Raw genomic sequence first — 18,649 nt, forward strand, 5'->3', positions numbered from 1 at the left:
AAACTTTGCCTTTGCTATGGTAACACAGACAAGGGCATTCCCCAAAATTCCCGTCACGCCAAGAATCACTTGCACACAGAATGTTGCATTTTCAAGGTCGTGCACGAAGCCATGAAATTGCTGGTCCGTAGAGTTATTGTAGAATCCCATTGCAGTAATCAGCTTTGTAGCTCCTTGTGTTCTGAGGTTGTAAACTGTAAAATAAACCCAAGAGAAATCAACTTCGTTACGTCATTTCCAAATTGAGGAGTTGTTATGTTTGACCAAATATAACTTTTTTGGAGGGGGGTGTTGGAGTGAAAACCGTCAAAAATAGAAAACGTATGACTTCATTAAACTTGAAATAAAAGTTATTATATATAAAATACCCACCCTGTGCGTGCTGATTTAGGTAAAATTTCACTTTCTCGGTAAATATCCGTGGAGAATCTCGAACGTCTGTTGAGCTCAACTCTCTCGTTCGCTGTCGTTCGCTCTTTAGTTCATGAGTGTGTGGTTTTGTCATGGGCCTGCTTTAAATTAACGTCGACACGAGTTTTCACTGTTTAAATATACTTGGAGTTATTCATTAAGAAAAGAGGCGTTCTTAGTCTACATCTCTTAGATCTTGTGACATATTGTGCGTACTCAATCATGTGGGCCCTGCTCCTGACAACGGGTAGTCTGAGTATCACTTGTTGTCCAGCAATTAAAGCCCTCTCCGTAACTAACATCTGGTGTTTCTCCTTCCAATCCTACACGCCTGAGTGGCCCCTACATGTTCGTTTCTTGATCCACTGTCATTTGCCTCTGAAGAAGGCCCTGCTATAAAGGCTCAAGTATCAGGCAATTTTTACATTGTTGATTCGATATATTTCACGTCATTCCATTCAGTGAGCAGTTTGCAGCAGTTTAATTCTTTAAAAAAAAAAAGTAACATTTTTGGACTGAGCCTACTTCATACATGCGCCTATCAAATATGAGGACAATCATTGAATTAGAAAAACTGGATGACCCATTTTTTACAAAATATTTATTGAAATTAGCTCGATTTCTACAGTAATGAATAGCAGGTTCCTGTATGGCCTTTCGTCTGAGATACTGTATGTGCTAACTTACAAGATGTCTTCTAGACTTTGTTTCATTACAGCTGGCCGCAATCTTTGGCTGTCTAGCAACAAAAGTGTGATATTATCTGCCTTGATTATGACTCTGTGGAAAGATTTTGCGATATTTATTACATTATAGTCTGGCAGATTGCTGCACAATATGATGGAATTGTTCATTTGATGATAAAAGCATGACATTTGGCAGACAGTCAGAGTATGTCATGATCAAGATTTTTTGCTATAGGGCGATCACTAGATATGTCCTTTGAAAAAAAAAAATTATAAAATAACATGCAATGGCCTCCATTTTGAAAATTTTGAAAATTTCTTGTTATCCTATGATATATTTTCAAAGGACAAATCTGCGATGGCCCAATAGCCAAATATCTTTCCCATGACATTCTCTGACCGTTTGCCAAATGTTATGCCTTTATCATCAAACTGGACAATCTTATAACCAGTCTGCTGTACTGTTAGGGCCAGTTGCTGTCCATTGAGTTACATTTACAAGCTTGCTGATGCATTTACATCCTATATCAACCTTTTTATTTCAATTTTAATATTTGATCCTCGGTGTGTCATTTTAATGACAAAAAACATTGGCCTACATCTTTTCTACATATTAGAAGATAGAGTATATTCCATTTTCAAAAGCTGAACAAAGGAGCACAAGTTTATGAATTTCTTTTTGTATCTAATTTTCCATTTTTGTCTCTGAAAAAAAGTGCTCACCCACCACGATAATCGTCTTAATAAACCTTACTGACTTCGTTACCCAGGATAATTGATTGGTACTCTTCACTAGCCGGCTGACTTTACAAACAAACTTGTTCATTAATCTGAACAAATGGGAATTACTCTGCTCAATAAGTCGATCAGCAATAGGGCATGAAGGATCTTGAGTAGTATGCAAACAGCCTGCTGTCAGTCCCAGATTGATGCCTCTACTTACGTAGTTGTAGCACGGTCCACTCGTAGTGGTAGCAGGGTCCATTCGATAGTACGAAGGTTTATTACGCTGAAGGTTCAATGATCCGAAAACACACATTTCCTATTCCCGGGGGTTCTTTAGCTAACCCTAACTCCCTAGCGGCTTTTACTAGGAACTGGACCGATTCCATCAAAATCCATCTATCACTGTGCAACTGATGCAAAACTGTACACGACATAATCGAATCTACCACTGACGCACTGGTTGACATTCATGGACTTGCTACACATGGCTTTTATCACAATAGCAGTACAGGAATCTAGGCAAAATCAATCGGATACCCCTAGCACTGCTTCAGGCCATTAGGCCCAAGTCCATCATACTCCATCAATATTTAGGCATGCCAGGCCTTCTGGACCAAGTCCCACAAAATCCAACAAAATGGGGGGATCGATTGTGATGGCTAACTAAGTCCGTTAAAGGATATGAGGTACATTAATCTGAACGTTTGATAAACCAAAGGTTCATTTGAATCAACAATGACCTGGTTAAAGGTAAGATTTGAATAGTGAGCTATCTTATTGTTTCAATGCTTACTGCAGCAGCAACCCTTCTCGTGCGATGACAAAAGGGGAACACGTGATAGCGCACGCCTCGCTGAAATTCTTTGTACTTGAATGCGTAGACGAACGGATTGACCACCGAGTTGACAGAGGCTACAGTCGGCTGCAACGCAATCAAAATGTTGAATGCCATGGAAGGCAGGTTATGGTGAAAGAGCACAACCAAGAAGAAAATGTGAACGGGTACCCAGACGACAAGGTAGAGCAACGCGACGATCAAGAGGACTTTGATGACTCTTCGACGTGCCGTCAATAGCTCGTTGGCGGGTGCATGATTGTTGTCTCGTTGCTGATTTTCGGCTGATTTCTGCAGATTGATCAACATCTTTCCATAGCACCAAAGAAGAATTGCAGCTGGCACATAAAACTCAAGCAAAGCCACGAAATAGAACAGTATTGTCTCAGATAGGCCGAACATTAAACACCGATTCATGTCGCTGTTGAAAGCCTGCGCTGCCAGTTGAGGTATGTTGGCCATTATTGCGATACTCCAGACCACCGCAATCGTGATTCCAACCCTTGTCTTCGTGACAAGGCGGGGGTATTTTAACGGATGGACTATACCCAAGTAGCGCTCCACTGTCAGGCAGACCATACTCAACAAAGAAAGGTCACATGATAGCCACATGATCCTTTTTCCGAGGAAAAATTTGCAAAACATCTCCTGTTTTGCACTGTCATCATGAATATTATCTTGGACGTATCTATTTTGAAAACTGACCAGGGACGCACAGACGAGGATGTCTGCCACTGCCATATGCGCGATTAGAAAATTTGTGACATTGTGCATAAACTTTGCCTTTGCTATGGTAACACAGACAAGGGCATTCCCCAAAATTCCCGTCACGCCAAGAATCACTTGCACACAGAATGTTGCATTTTCAAGGTCGTGCACGAAGCCATGAAATTGCTGGTCCGTAGAGTTATTGTAGAATCCCATTGCAGTAATCAGCTTTGTAGCTCCTTGTGTTCTGAGGTTGTAAACTGTAAAATAAACCCAAGAGAAATCAACTTCGTTACGTCATTTCCAAATTGAGGAGTTGTTATGTTTGACCAAATATAACTTTTTTTGGAGGGGGGTGTTGGAGTGAAAACCGTCAAAAATAGAAAACGTATGACTTCATTAAACTTGAAATAAAAGTTATTATATATAAAATACCCACCCTGTGCGTGCTGATTTAGGTAAAATTTCACTTTCTCGGTAAATATCCGTGGAGAATCTCGAACGTCTGTTGAGCTCAACTCCCTCGTTCGCTGTTGTTCGCTCTTTAGTTCATGAGTGTGTGGTTTTGTCTTGAGCCTGCTTTAAATTAACGTCGACACGAGTTTTCACTTATTAAAATATACTTGGAGTTATTCATTAAGAATAGAGGCGTTCTTAGTCTACATCTCTTAGATCTTGTGACCCATTGTGCGTACTCAATCATGTGGGGCCTACCCCTGACAACGGGTAGTCTGAGTATCTCTCGTTGTCCAGCAATTAAAGCCCTCTCCGTAACTAACATCTGGTGTTTCTCCTTCCAACCCTACACCCCTGAGTGGCCCCTACATGTTTGTTTCTTGATCCACTGTCATTTGCCTCTGAAGAAGGCCCTGCTATAAAGGCTCAAGTATCAGGCAATTTTTACATTTTTGATTCGAATATATTTCACGTCTGTCCATTCAGTGAGCAGTTTGCAGCAGTTTAATTCTTTTAAAAAAAAAAGAGTAACATTTTTGGACTGAGCCTACTTCATATACATATGCGCCTATCAAGTATGAGGACAATCATTGAATTAGAAAAACTGGATGACCCATTTTAAAAAAATATTTATTGAAATTAGCTCGATTTCTACAGTAATACATAACAGGTTCCTGTATGGCCTTTCGTCTGAGATACTGTATGTGCTAACTTACAAGACATCTTCTAGACTTTGTTTCATTAGAGCTGGCCGCAATCTTTGGCTGTCTAGCAACAAAGGTGTGATGTTATCTGCCTTGATAAATGACTCTATGGAAAGATTTTGCAATTGCTATTACATTATAGTCTGGCAGATTGCTGCACAATATGATGGAATTGTTCATTTGATGATAAAAGCATGACATTTGGCACACAGTCAGAGTATGTTATGGGAAAGATATTTTGCTATAGGGCGATCACTAGATATGTCCTTTGAAAATAAAAATTTATAAAATAACATGCAATGGCCTCCATTTTGAAAATTTTGAAAATTTCTTGTTATCCTATGATATATTTTCAAAGGACAAATCTGCGATGGCCCAATAGCCAAATATCTTTCCCATGACATTCTCTGACCGTTTGCCAAATGTTATGCCTTTATCATCAAACTGGACAATCTTATAACCAGTCTCCTGTACTGTTAGGGCCAGTTTCTGTCCATTGAGTTACATTTACAAGCTTGCTGATGCATTTACATCCTATATCAACCTTTTTATTTCAATTTTAATATTTGATCCTCGGTGTGTCATTTTAATGACAAAAAAACATAGGCCTACAACTTTTCTACATATTAGAAGATAGAGTACATGTATATTCCATTATCAAAAGCTGAACAAAGGAGCACAAGTTTATGAATTTCTTTTTGTATCTAATTTTCCATTTTTGTCTCTGAAAAAAAGTGCTCACCCATCACGATAATCGTCTTAATAATAAACCTAACTGGTTTCGTTACCCAGGATAATTGATTGGTACTCTTGACTAGCCGGCTGACTTTACAAACAAACTTGTTCATTAATCTGAACAAATGAGAATTACTCTGCTCAATAAGTCGATCAGCAATAGGGCATGAAGGATCTTGAGTAGTATGCAAACAGCCTGCTGTCAGTCTCAGATTGATGCCTCTACTTACGTAGTTGTAGCAAGGTTCGCTGTGCGTCTCATGCAAAACTGTACATGACATAATGGAATCCACCACTGATGCACTGGTTGACATTCAAAATGGCTTTTATCAAAATAGCAGTACAGGAAGCTAGGCAAAATCAATCGGATACCCCTAGCACTGCTTCAGGCCATTAGGCCCAAGTCCATCATGCTCCATCAATATTTAGCCATGCCAGGTCTTCTGGACCAAGTCCCACAAAATCCACCAAAATGGGGGGATTGTTTTTATGGCTAAATAAGTCCGTAAAAGGATATGAGGTATATTCATCTGAACATTTGATAAACCAAAGGTTCATTTGAACCAACAATGACCTGGTTAAAGTTAAGATTTGAATAGTGAGCTATCTTATTGTTTCAATGCTTACTGCAGCAGCAACTCTTCTCCTACGACGACAAAATGGGAACACGTGAAAGCGCAAGCCGCGCTGAAATTCTTTGTACTTGAATGCGTAGATGAATGGATTGACCACCGAGTTGACCGAGGCTATAGTCGGCTGCAACGCAATCAAAATATTGTGGGCCACTAAAGACAGGTTAGGTTTAAAGAGTCCAACCATGAAGAACAGATAAACAGGTACCCAGATGACAAAGTAGAGCAAGATGACAGTCAAGAGAACTTTGATGACTCTTCGACAGGCCGTCAATAGCTCGTTGGCGGGTGCATGATTGTTCTCACGTTGCTGGTTTTCAGCCGATTTCCGCAGACTGATCAAAATCTTTCTGTAACACCAAAGAATAATTGCAGCTGGCACGTAAAACTCAAGCAAACTTACAACACTGACCAGCGCGATACTTGTGTCAGATATGCCGGACGTAAAACACTGTTTTGTGTCGCTGTTGAACGCCTGCGAAGTTAGATGAGGGATCTTGGCTATTATTGCGATACACCAGACCACTGCAATCATAATTCCAACTCGTGTCTTCGTGACGAGGCGGGGGTATTTTAACGGATGGACGATACCTAAGTAGCGCTCCACTGTCACGCAGACCATACTCAGTAAAGAAAGGTCACATGATAGCCACATCAGTCTTTTACCATGAAAGAATTTGCAAAACATCTCCTGTTTTGCATCATCATTGCTGGCATCCTCCACATATCGTTCTTGGAAAATGACCAGAGACACGCAGACGAGGATGTCTGCCACCGCCATGTGCGCGATCAGAAAATTTGTGACATTGTGCATAAACTTTGCCTTTGCTATGGTAACACAAACAAGGGCGTTCCCCAAAATGCCTGTCACGCCAAGAATCACTTGCACGCAGAAAACTGCGTACTTGACTTCAGTCATGCACAGTTGCTGGTTCGTAGAACTATTGTTGAACTCCATCCTGGCACTCAGGTTTTTTATTGTTCTCCTGTCGTGGATATTCTGAGCTGTAGAATAAAACACAATAAACCTCAGTGCATCAGTCAGGTCGGCGTAGCGGTTCTTTCCTCGCTTTCCACTGCTGTGACCCGGGTTCGAATCCCGCCTGGGCCAACATGTGGATTGGGATTTCAGTCCCTGCCTGATTCCGTGGATTTTCCCAGAATATATTCTTTAGGGCTTTTCCTTCCAACTCTAAAACTGTAACTTCTTCTCATTGTCTTCTCTCCACAGGTTTCTTCAGGCTTGTGAGCTACAGTGCCTAGGGCGCTTTTGAGGAATCCTTGGTTTCATTACCAGAAATAATTCATAATAAGAAGAAGTTTTTGCACATATGTATTCATGTACATGTGCATGTACATGTAAAGTTGCACTGAAACTTTTGCAGACCATGTATATTTTGAAGACCATTTTGCAAACTTTTGCAGACCATGTCCAAAAAAGGGATTGAGTTATACATGCACTCTCCTCACTCCCACAATAGCCTTTAAAACATTCAATTGGTTGGAGTATGAAAAAGTAGGAAAAGGTTATCTTAAAAATATAATGACAACATTTGAAAGAATACCCACCTTGTGTGTGATGATTTAGGTAAAATTTCACTTTCTCAGTAAATATCCGAACGCCTGGTAAGCTTGTCTGACGCGGTCGATGTCATACGCTCTTTTGTCTGTGAGTTTGTGTTTTCAGCTTGGTTCTCCTTGAAATTTACGTCGGCAGTGGTTTTGACTTACTGAGTACACTTTGGGTTAGTTATTAAAGGCGTATGCGAGCTTTTTTGAATGCGGGCTTTTGTGAATGCGTGTTCTAAATCTAAACCAAGATTAGATCTTGTGACACATTCTGTGCTCTCGGTCTATCGGACCCTGCTCCAGACAAAGGGAATTAATTAGGGAGTAACATGTGAGGACCTGGTCTTCACTGCGTGATAATGACCGGGTTGGAGGGATGGCCGCTGTTAAAGATATAGTCCATCATTTGTAATTTGTGCATTTTGTTTGTTTGAAGCAACAAAAGTGGTCAAAATCTAATGAAGGATACTGAACAACTAACCTGATGAAGTTTCAGCTCAGCTTCAGCTGTATATTCTGAGAAAAACAGCATTCTAGGATCTCAATTTCAAATCAAAAGTTGCTGAATCATGTTTTGAATTGTTTTGAATTGCAGCTATACGCGATGTCGCGCACTGATCCGATGAATTATAGCAACCGCGCGCACCTGTGCGTCGTGCCAATGCTTGCGCACGCTGCGCCGAATAACAGAACGAACTACTAATTTAAATTTTTCTACGGTGCGTTGGAAAGGCCTTCTTTCGTTGATTACTTCAAAATGACAGCTTGCCAGAAAGATTAATTTCACAGGGAGTTTAGTCCACTTACTCTCTTTCAACCAAGTATGTTTTTCATCAATAATACGCCAGTTACTTTTTCGGATGGCTGCAAATGATGGACTATAGCTTTAATGGACAGTTTGTAGTAGAGTACACTTTTTTTCCGAGTACAGAGTACTGCTGAGTATACCGAGTACTTGTACTTCCGAGTACAAGTACAGGTCTCCAAGTACAAGTACTCGTACTTCTGAGTACGAGTACTTTTACTTCCGAGTACGAGTACGATCCAGTATCGACCAATTAATACAATTTTATTAATACAATTTAATCAATCATAATGGTGAAAGTAATATTACAATGTTGGCACAGGAGTATGCAAAAAGACCCATTGCACGGCATTAAGTAACATTTAGGACCAACACTAGTTCAAAGCTCATCAAATATAAGAAACATGTATGAATTAGAAAGGCACGATGCCCAATTTGTTTTTATAAAATAAATTGCAATAAGCCCAATTTCTACAGGGATAGATAACAGGTACTGGTACCGCTTCTTGTCTAAAATAAAATTCTGTGCGTGACATATTAAAAGATGTCTTCCAGACTTTAATTAATTAAAGTCGGCCGCAATCCTTGGCTGTCTAGCAACAAAAATATGATATCATCTGCCTTGACGAATGTTTCTTTGGAAAGATTTTGGCATTTGCAATTACTTTACATGTATGCCAGTTGCTGTCATTGGCATTTTCGCCATTAGCCAAAAAAAATTCTAATTTTTGTCGATATTTTTAGGAATGTTAGGTATTGTGAATTCTGTGATTTCAACAATTGTCTTTTTACAAGTCTACTCTTCACAATTACATGTACATGTACATACAAGTAGACAACTTGCATGAAGTTAAAATGTCCTTAAATACATGTGCATTTGAATGTAAAATCGAAATTAATAAAGATGTCCAAACTCCAAATATAACACATAGGCCTAAAAGCTGAAACTACAGGTGCTTATATCTTCCAAGCACTATTTCTCAACGGTTGTGAATTCCTGTTTGTATCTGATTTTCCAGTTTTGTGTTTGACAAAAAGGCTCAACCAGCGTGATACACGACTTAATAAATCTTACTGCCTGCATTAGTCCAGGATAATTGATTGTTACTCTTAACTAGCCAGGCTGACTTTACAAACAAGCTTAGGTCATTAATCTGAACAAATGGGAAATAAAGTCAGCAGTAGGGCATTGAAGGTACAGTCCATCATTTGTAATTTGTGCTTTTGTTATTTTGAAGCAACAAACGTGCTCAATTTCCAACGGTGCGTCTTTAGACACACCGTTGGAAAGGCCTTCTTTCGTTGATTTCTTCAAAATGACAGCATGCCAGAAAGAATAGTTTCATAGGGAGTTTAGTGCCCTTACCACCTTTCAACTAAGTATGTTTTTCAACAATAATTACGTCAGTTACTTTTTGGATAGCTGCAAATGATGGACTGTAGCTTTAAGTCCAATTTCAATCCAAAAGGTGAACAAAGGAATGGTTGTGAATTCATGTTTGTATCTGATTTTCCAGTTTTGTATCTGAAAAAAGGCTCACCCAGCATGATACACAACTTAATGAATCTTACTGCCTGCATTAGTCCAGGATAATTGATTGTTACTCTTCACTAGGCTGGCTGACTTTACAAACAAGCTTAGGTCATTAATCTGAACAAATAGGAACTAAAGTCAGCAGTAGGGCATGAAGGATCTTTTGCAAAAAGCTTGCCGTCAGTCCCAGATTGATGCTTGTACTTACATGTGATTGATACTTTTATACTTACGTACTTATTACGTTAAGAAAGATAGATATCGTAACTGCCTAGGAGCAGGCAATTATTGACAGATGAGGACATTGTTGGGGTGGGGGTGGGGGTGGCGTATGGTGGGGGGCCTATAACTTGAAATTACAATTATTTGGTTCAAAATTTGTCAAACAAAAGTCAAACATAGGCAGCCGTGCAGCAAACATAGATATATATATGATATAAGTTTAGAGATAAGAATGCTTTGGTTAATTTTCTTGCTACACTAAACTGGTCTACAAACATACATGGGTATCAGATGATACATTTTGCCATAGCCAGCGTAGCCACTCTGGGATTTTTCCCGAAGATCTTGGGAATTTAGGCCCGGACTTGGGAATTTTTCTTTGAGCCTTGGGATTTGTTTCGTTTTGGACACACATGAAATTACGGAGTGCGCATTTGCAAAACGTTAATTGAAGCACTTTCTGAGCTCCATTCACACAGAAATAGCATCCGTGCTGCTATTTTGATACACAATCCCGAGATCTAGGGAAATCTTTGGAATTTTTCAGAGGTCATTTTGGGATTTTCAAATTGATGAGTGGCCACACTGGCTTTAGCTGTGCGATTGGGGGCGCTGTAACGATGCTTTTTTTGACGTACAAACAGACTTGAATACCACGTATGTATTTTAAATAAAACAAAAATTAAATTTTTACAATCCTTAATTTCAGATTGAAACAAAGTTCCTAAATTGCTTTTTAAAAATCCAGGCTAAGTTATAACTGTCACCATATCATTGACTCTTGGAAGGGCATCAGCCACTCTTTGTCGGCGGAACCAGAAGGCAAACACGTAATTGCGAACTCCATTCTGAAACTCCTTGTACTTGAAGGCGTAGACGAACGGATTCACTACGGAGTTTGTCACAGCCACGGTCGGCTCCACCAGAAGCAAAACCAACATCACTTCGCGAGAGATGCCCTTGTGGAAAGTCACCAAGCTCAAGAGGACGTGAACGGGCAACCAGATGATCAGATAGAGCACGGAGACGATCAGAAGGACCTTGATGACTCTTCGACGGGCCATCAGAAGCTCCTTGGCAGGCGCTGGGTTGTTCTCTCGCCGCTGATGCTGCGCGCTATTCTGCAAGCTGACCAAAATTTTCCCATAGCACCAGAACAATGCCACGACAGGACCAAGAAAGCTAACTATACCCACAACAAAGAAAGACACGGTACTTTTGTGGGATACAGCATCCGCATGACATTGTTTTGGGGCCTCAGTAGACGATTTGGACGTCATGATAGGAATCTGAGCCAGGACAGATAAGCACCAGACAGCAACCACCATGAGGCCAAGTCTAGTCTTAGTGAAGAGTCGCGGATGTTTCAAGGGATGGACGATAGCCACGTACCTCTCCACGGTCACACAGAGCATGCTTAGAATGGACAGGTCACAGGTCAACCAGAACATAATTTTGGCCCAAAACAACTTGCAGACTATCTCCCTGCCAGCGGTGCTTTTGGTCGCCAAATGCCGGACGTACCTCTCTTGAAAAATGACCAGCGACACGCAGACGAGGATATCAGCCACGGCCATGTGCGCGATGATAAAATTGGTGACATTGTGCATGAATTTCGCTCGCGCTATCGTGACGCATACCAGAGAATTCCCCACAATTCCAGTGACACTGAGCATCAGTTGCACAATAAATATGGCAAGATCTAGTCTTTCATACACGTCAGAAAGCTCCAATTCTCCAGTTGCAGAGTTATTCTCATTTGCTTCAACAAAGGAACTCATCTTAACAAATCACTCTTGCAGACACAGACTTCAGACACAAATTTCAAACCTGAAATTACAATCACATCAAACAATTCTTATTAGCAGTTGTGTATTTTGGAAAACCTAGCAAAGCTGATCCAGTTAATTCAGGTCATGATTGTTCACAGGAAGTGTTTTCGTGCATCTGGTCTACACTATGGGCCAGATTTAGTGCATTCGCTGGCGTTACGGAGTAATCCTATATGATAGCACTGCCCAGCTCACAAGTGACAGTCTGTCAGTCAGTCAGTGACACTAGGCTGGCCCTCTGGGACCAGCACAAACTTCATCTTGCCCAATAGCCGAACCAACTTCAAGTTGTCAAACATCAACACAAATATAATTATACAATGTCTAACTTCAATTTCACGATGATACACGTATCTCATCTAATAATAATAAGAAGAATACTGGAGTCTATCTACCAATGACCAACATGACCAACAATTAGGTACTCAAGGCGCTCATGAATTTATTTTAAAGACAAGTAAATGAAGTAATTGAAATATGAGACCTGTTCTATGTAGCACCTTATGAGGGTATACAAGGTGCTGCGGCGCATTAAGCAGCCACTGCCAGAAACACCGGGGCAAACCCCTTCTCTTAACGATAAGTGTTACTAGGTTCTTTTACGTGCATTACACAACACACAGGACTCAGCTTTACCGTTTACATCAAATCCTAAGGAAAAAACAATAATAATAATGGTGAAGTGCCATGCTTAAGGACACAAGTGTCAAGACCAGGACTCGAACCCATACTCTGCTGATCAGAAACACCACCCAGCTCGAGTCCGGTGCGCTAACAGCTGGGCCATGACGCTCCAGCTAAGAGCCTAATAGACTGAAAATGTCTTCAAAATCTCTTAAATTTGTTGACCTTTGAAAGAACCATTTGGTTTCTCTAATGCCCTGAACTGTATGTTTCAAATTAAGATGCATTGCCTGAAACCAAACTATCTATCCTTTACCTGTAGAAAACGAAGCAAATAACTGTCTCTTTTCGTAGTCGTGACCAGCTCCTTCCCCAGAACAAACTGTAACTGTTTTAAGACGTACTAAATCAAGGTTGACATTCCTCAGACCCATGCAGCATCGTCATTCACTCGCATCACCCGTTTTCTGTGGAAGCAGCGATTAAGTGCGCATCAAGTGGCTGTAGTAATTATTAGCCCAGGTCTAATGAAATGGGTGATTGATTTTTCTCGTGTGCTGAGTTTTTGGCAGTAGCACCACGCATTAATTACTGACTACTTTGATATTGGCTGGTCGTTGATTGAGACGTTCACTTACATGCAGCTGCTCTAGAGCAACAGTTTCACACGCATGTATTAGATACAACATTTGCAAGCCTGCCAGACTAATTCTCTGACCTTATAATTCCCCAAAGTCTATAAATTGCTCTGTTTCATCTTAAGTGGGGTCGGGGAACCAGACTACAAGAATATGATTGGTTGTTTTTGGTTTTTCCAGCATCTACATGCCCAAGAAGTGAAAGTCAGTTTAACAATATTTTCTGTAACATACTAATCCTCCAAATCCATTTATTTCTTGAAATTGCAGCAAAAGCAAATGCTGTACATTCCCTTTAAAACTAAAAGCATTTTTTGATAGCCTTGTTACAGCAGGAGAACCTGTGTCTACAATAGTTGAGATGGACAATCATCTTGGGATTAATAATTTATAGACAAACTCCAATGCCTTAAAAGCATTCTGTCATAAAGTCTGGGAATCAGACAATCTCATGTGCAGAGCCACGGTCAAATGTCTGATGTTTGAGACCTGCGCACCAGCCAATTGGAGTTGACTTCAGAAACTCTGACATAATTTCAAGGCCAAAAAAAATATGTCTCCGGTTTCTGGTATGGAGCTTGCCCCAAAAGCGGTGCGGCGACATGGTTTTTTTTTTCCCCCCCTACTTTTTTTTCTTCAAATGTCGGCTGATGTTTTAGATGATGCTTCAATCCCTTAAAACTCTAAAAAAAAAATATCCTTCAGAGTGGAGCTTGAGGTGACCTCAGTGAAGCCATAAGGCTGAGAATTCTGCATAATTAATTAATTCTGCTCACATACATCAACATATCATAGACCCTTCCTGTATAAGGGGATATTCCATAGACATGCTACTGATCGAACAATAAATCTCAGAAATGAAAAGAAAGCTTTTGCTTTTTTCTTTTTTTTTAAGTGAATTTTTAAAAGTGAAAAATGTCTTTTCAAACTCATTTTGTTTGATCTGATTAAAATTTTACAAAATTCTGATGAAAATTTAACAAGATTTGCCCTTTGCCCTGCAAGCATAGTGGGAACCACGAAGTTGGGAAAATAATGGATAAGCTGTCAGAATGAAATGTGCCGATACAGTGAACGCACTGTTAAGCATTATCCAGAAATAAATTTCTAATAATGAATTGCTTGGCACCACCTGTGTAAATTTGTAGAAATTCTGAAAGCTTCATGCAAACATTTTTTCACCAGTTTCTGTGTTCTTAACTTGATTTTGATCCACTTTCAGTTTGTACAGGCCCAGCCTGACTCAGTAAAATGTTTACATATAAACATTTTTTTAGGTGGTCCATAGTGTTCAAGGTCCAGTGATAGCTTCATGTCTCAACTCTTTCAATTTTAGCTTTTGCCGCTAGTTTCACTGTCTGACTTACTGACTGACTGTCACTTGTGAGCCGGGCAGTGCTATCATATAGGATCACTCGGTAACACCAGCAAATCCGGCCCACTGTGTAGACCACATCCATAAAAAGACTTCCAGTGAATAGTCATTCTAAAGTGACTGAATAGTAGGCCTGGGCGAGTAGTAGATTTTATACTCGAGTACTTTCAAAGAAATTACTCATGAGTAGTCGAGTACTCGCGAGTCGTTAACGGAATTCCCATAAAAGCAGTACAATTACATATACGTTAGTGTGACGGGAAGTAACTACAAGCAAATAGCATGCAAGTCACACCACACTCTTCAGCACTGAGATATCCTTACTGTGCGACATTTTGAGTCATTTACTTGAATTTTTGAGGTTTTTTTGACAAATGGAATATCCTAGGCATGCTAGGGAGAGAGAGGGGGAGGGAGTGATTCCCTGTTTGCAGGAGACGTATAAGCCGTGAACCCTAACCCATAAATTGCTACTGGTGAGTACCTTCTACTCGCGCCAGGACGAGTACTCGAGTAGATGAAAAACCACGAGTGGAACAACGAGTAGCATAAACTACTCACGAGTACTCGAGCAATCGAGTTACTCGCCCAGTGAATATTCGGTGTATTTGGGACCAGCTTTACTACAGGGTTTGTCTTGTCTTGGCATGATTCAACTTTTTCCTTTTTTGTTCATTTTTGTTCTTTTGTTTTCGATTTCTCTTCAGGGCCTTCAGGAGCGTGTGCTAAAGAGACAGACCATTCTCTCATACTTGGGCGACCTCGTCGAGCTCAGCCAACCCATGTTGCGCAACATGAGGTCAGCCAGTGACCTCTTATGGATCTACAAGGTCATAGGTCACGTAGTCAAGTACTGTTCCAGCATTCTTTACGTGAAGGTAAAACAATTGCTTTTTTTTTTTTTTTATTTGTCATGAATGTTCTTTTCCTGGTATGAGATTTGAGAACTCATTGATATGGTGTCTTTTCTCGTATACATGGCGTCTTTGTTGAAGACATAGTGTCCGTGCTCGTAACAAAAATGTTTCACTTTTTCTCCTGAAAGTGGCAAAGTTTCAACTAAAATTTCAACTTTTCCAAAAATACTTTTTCTATTTTGGACACCGCAAGTTAACCCTGCCGAGTGGTTCCCAGACCCTACATTATTGATTTTGATAGTGGGGCTGGAACCAGTCTATCCTGCGCAAATTCAATTGGTAAAGTAGATATTCCATAACTACACATGGGCCAATTGTTTTCGTTCAGTGTCTCAATAAAGAGTGAATTAATTGTAAAGCTAGAAAAAATAACAGTTAAGAAGATAAGTCTGTATTCAGGGCACAACTGAATTTCTTTAATGCTCATCCCCAGTTTTGAGTGCATTAAAAGCTCATGCCTGAAAAATAAACATAACTGCAACGAAGTCATTTTTGTTTTTAAATTTAAACATGCATTCCCTGTGCTATTTTCGAGTTTTTCTTCTTAACCAGTTCACGCCCGGATAATTTTGACAAGAATGGGAACAAAAAAACAAATTTGTTGAAGAGCATTGCGAACGCAAATCGATTTTGTTCCGTTTTCTTCATTATCCAGGGCAAGTCTCAAGCTCAGCTGCCAGGAATTCTGACTGAACTGATCCTGCCGCCGGCCTTGTTCAATCCCAAGAAGGGCCTGCCATCACAAATGCTGTCCGCCATCCGTGAAACTTTGCATCTGGTAAACAAATACTCTTTAATCAATATCTGCTCATTATGCGATCTTTGTGAACCCTCTGAAACTTTAATCTCCAATCCCTACATTATGGGCCTGCGCGCCAACAAAAGAGGGCGTGTTTTTACCACTTTTGAGAAACCCTGACGGGGCATACAGCGTGCGCGTACTGTTCTGTACAGGTTTGCATGCGAAGTAAGCGCGACTTACTGAATGTGCCAAGATATTAGCAACAGCGTCTTCGCGTGAGCGTCAGGCATGGTGAGCGCGCGAATACGTTCAAATTTAACTTGCGATGGTCTCCCAGACTAATCCCGGCCGCCAATAACCTTTGATCATTCGAAATATGCAGTGGATGGACCGGGAACCAGTCTAGGTCTCCCCCAACTCTCCTTTTCTGGCCGTTGAAGGAGTACCTCTACACGGAGCCCTTGATAAGGAGGTGGGAACCAGACTACCCTGCAAGAACTGAATTCAATATTGCATTTTTGCCCTTCACCGACGTATTTGTATTAAAAAATTTATAAATCATTGTTGTCTCGAGCGATTGTGAGAAAAAAAATCACAAACCGCTTAATTATAGTGAGGGCACGAATAATTCAAAATTGGAACGTGATTATTCCATAACTCAGCTGATAGGGGTTTTTTTCCATTCAAAATCGAATCCAAAACTTGAATTTCTAGGAAAACATGTAGAAATACTTAAAAGACAAAATGTTTTTTGTTCTACATGTAGTTGAAACTCAAAAGATACCATAGACGGTCATGTTTAATGGCAGAATAGTTTCCTAAATACAAATATTTTTGGTCTGTTTGTTTCAGTTTCTAGAGGGTCTGGCCAGCCTGGACCTGCAGCGAGATGAATTCATCCAGCGCAAAGTTCAAGAAATCGTTCAGCAGTACTTCCTCCGGTTTCAAGTTGTAAGTTCAAACGTCCCTCGCAATAATTTGATTCATTAAACCCTGTACCGCCCCAAACTGCCTTGCCTATTACTCCCTGAACTGCCCCAAACCACTGTGCCTGATACTCCCTGTTCTGCCCCAAACAGCCCTGCCTGTTACTCCCTGTACTGCCCTAAACTGCCATGCGTGTTACTCCCTGTACGGCCCCAACTGCCCTGCCAGTTACTCTCTGTACTGCCCCAAACTGCCCTGCCCGTTACTCTCTGTACCGCCCCAAACCATCCTGCCTGTTACTCCCTGTACCGCCCCAAACCACCCTGCCTGTTACTCCCTGTACCGCCCCAAACCGCCCTGCCTGTTACTCCCTGTACCGCCCCAAACCACCCTGCCTGTTACTCCCTGTACCGCCCCAAACCACCCTGCCTGTTACTCCCTGTACCGCCCCAAACCACCCTGTCTGTTACTTCCTGTACCACCCCAAACCACCCTGCCTGTTACTCCCTGTACCGCCCCAAACCACCCTGCCTGTTACTCTCTGTACCGCCCCAAACCACCCTGCCTGATACTCCCTATACTGCCCCAAACCACCCTGCCTGTTACTCCCTGTACCGCCCCAAAGATAGATGATGATGATGATGAAATTTTTACTCGCATTTATTTTTCTCTCCCGTTTTAATTCGCTCATCTCAGAAAAGTTCAACCTTGGCTACGACGTCTTCAGGCAGCTCATCTGCAAACCATCCTTTCATGGTAAGATGAAAAATTAAATTCATTTTTTTGTCTTTGGAAAATGAAAAAAATGGCGACCAAAATTGAGATAAGAATTAAAAATGCATTTCGAATTTTTTTTAACAGGTTGCATTACATAAATCCTGTGCACGACAGCCAAACCCACAGATCAGGTTTGTAAATCTTTTGTGAAAATAATAAAAATACTAGATCGTTGAAATACTAGTAGTGCTATGAACCCTAATGGGGGAACATGGTGATTGTGTCCTTGGGCAAGACACTTTACTACAATTGCCTCTCTGCATTCAGAGATATAAATGGGTACCTATGAGGGTACGGACCAGATCTCGTGCTTATCTCAAGCTCCTGCAGAAAACTGGTCTCGAGGCCTGATGAACGGGGGTAATAATTGTGACATGACTTTGTATAAAACGCTATATAAGCACCACATCATTATTACCATGCTTCTTTGTTTTTAGTGCCCTGAGAGAGCTAATCCTTAAGGCTATTCGTCAACAGTACCTAATATACCACGGCCAGCAACCGCCTAGCCACTTACCATACACGCTGGCCTTCCTGCAAGAATTACTGCATAGAACTTACAATCCACAGCAGATTGCGAGGTAAGGATTATTGCTCAGTGCTAGATCTTGACTTTGGACGTGATCCCTGGCTGCATGGCATATACAGTTTTACGGCTTCTGACCAGCGCCCCTTGAACAAAGACAGTGACGAAATGGGGAACAGCCAACATAGGGCTGGATAGCTCAGTTGGTGGAGTACCGGAACGGCAAACCGGAGGTTGCAGGTTCAAACCCCACTCCACTCAATTTCGT

General features: G+C 40.9%; 2 protein-coding genes across 2 annotated transcripts in view; one reads left to right on the forward strand and one right to left on the reverse strand.

Annotated features, from left to right (window-relative positions):
- Positions 1-18,469, forward strand: part of LOC119730373 (protein MMS22-like) — a 42,521-nt gene extending 24,052 nt beyond the window's left edge. Inside the window, exons 25-30 of the mRNA XM_038203237.1 lie at positions 15,200-15,370; positions 16,065-16,187; positions 17,004-17,102; positions 17,775-17,834; positions 17,940-17,986; positions 18,293-18,469. Of these exons, the coding sequence (XP_038059165.1) occupies positions 15,200-15,370; positions 16,065-16,187; positions 17,004-17,102; positions 17,775-17,834; positions 17,940-17,986; positions 18,293-18,440 (648 nt within the window). The 3' untranslated portion in view covers positions 18,441-18,469. The remainder of the gene's footprint in view (positions 1-15,199; positions 15,371-16,064; positions 16,188-17,003; positions 17,103-17,774; positions 17,835-17,939; positions 17,987-18,292) is intronic.
- On the reverse strand, positions 5,751-7,133 carry LOC119730370 (neuropeptide Y receptor type 6-like). The gene has a single exon (XM_038203234.1). It carries the CDS (start codon positions 6,849-6,851, stop codon positions 5,865-5,867), a length of 987 nt encoding a protein of 328 aa, XP_038059162.1. The 5' UTR covers positions 6,852-7,133; the 3' UTR covers positions 5,751-5,864.
- Positions 18,470-18,649: the final 180 nt, after the last annotated feature.

The sequence above is a fragment of the Patiria miniata genome, unplaced genomic scaffold, assembly GCF_015706575.1.
Source record: "Patiria miniata isolate m_02_andy unplaced genomic scaffold, ASM1570657v1 HiC_scaffold_22, whole genome shotgun sequence".
Lineage (NCBI taxonomy): Eukaryota > Metazoa > Echinodermata > Asteroidea > Valvatida > Asterinidae > Patiria > Patiria miniata.

Bases quoted from the DNA above. Each gene is read 5' to 3' on its own strand.
- LOC119730370 (XM_038203234.1), bottom strand. From the start codon at position 6,851: ATGGAGTTCAACAATAGTTCTACGAACCAGCAACTGTGCATGACTGAA.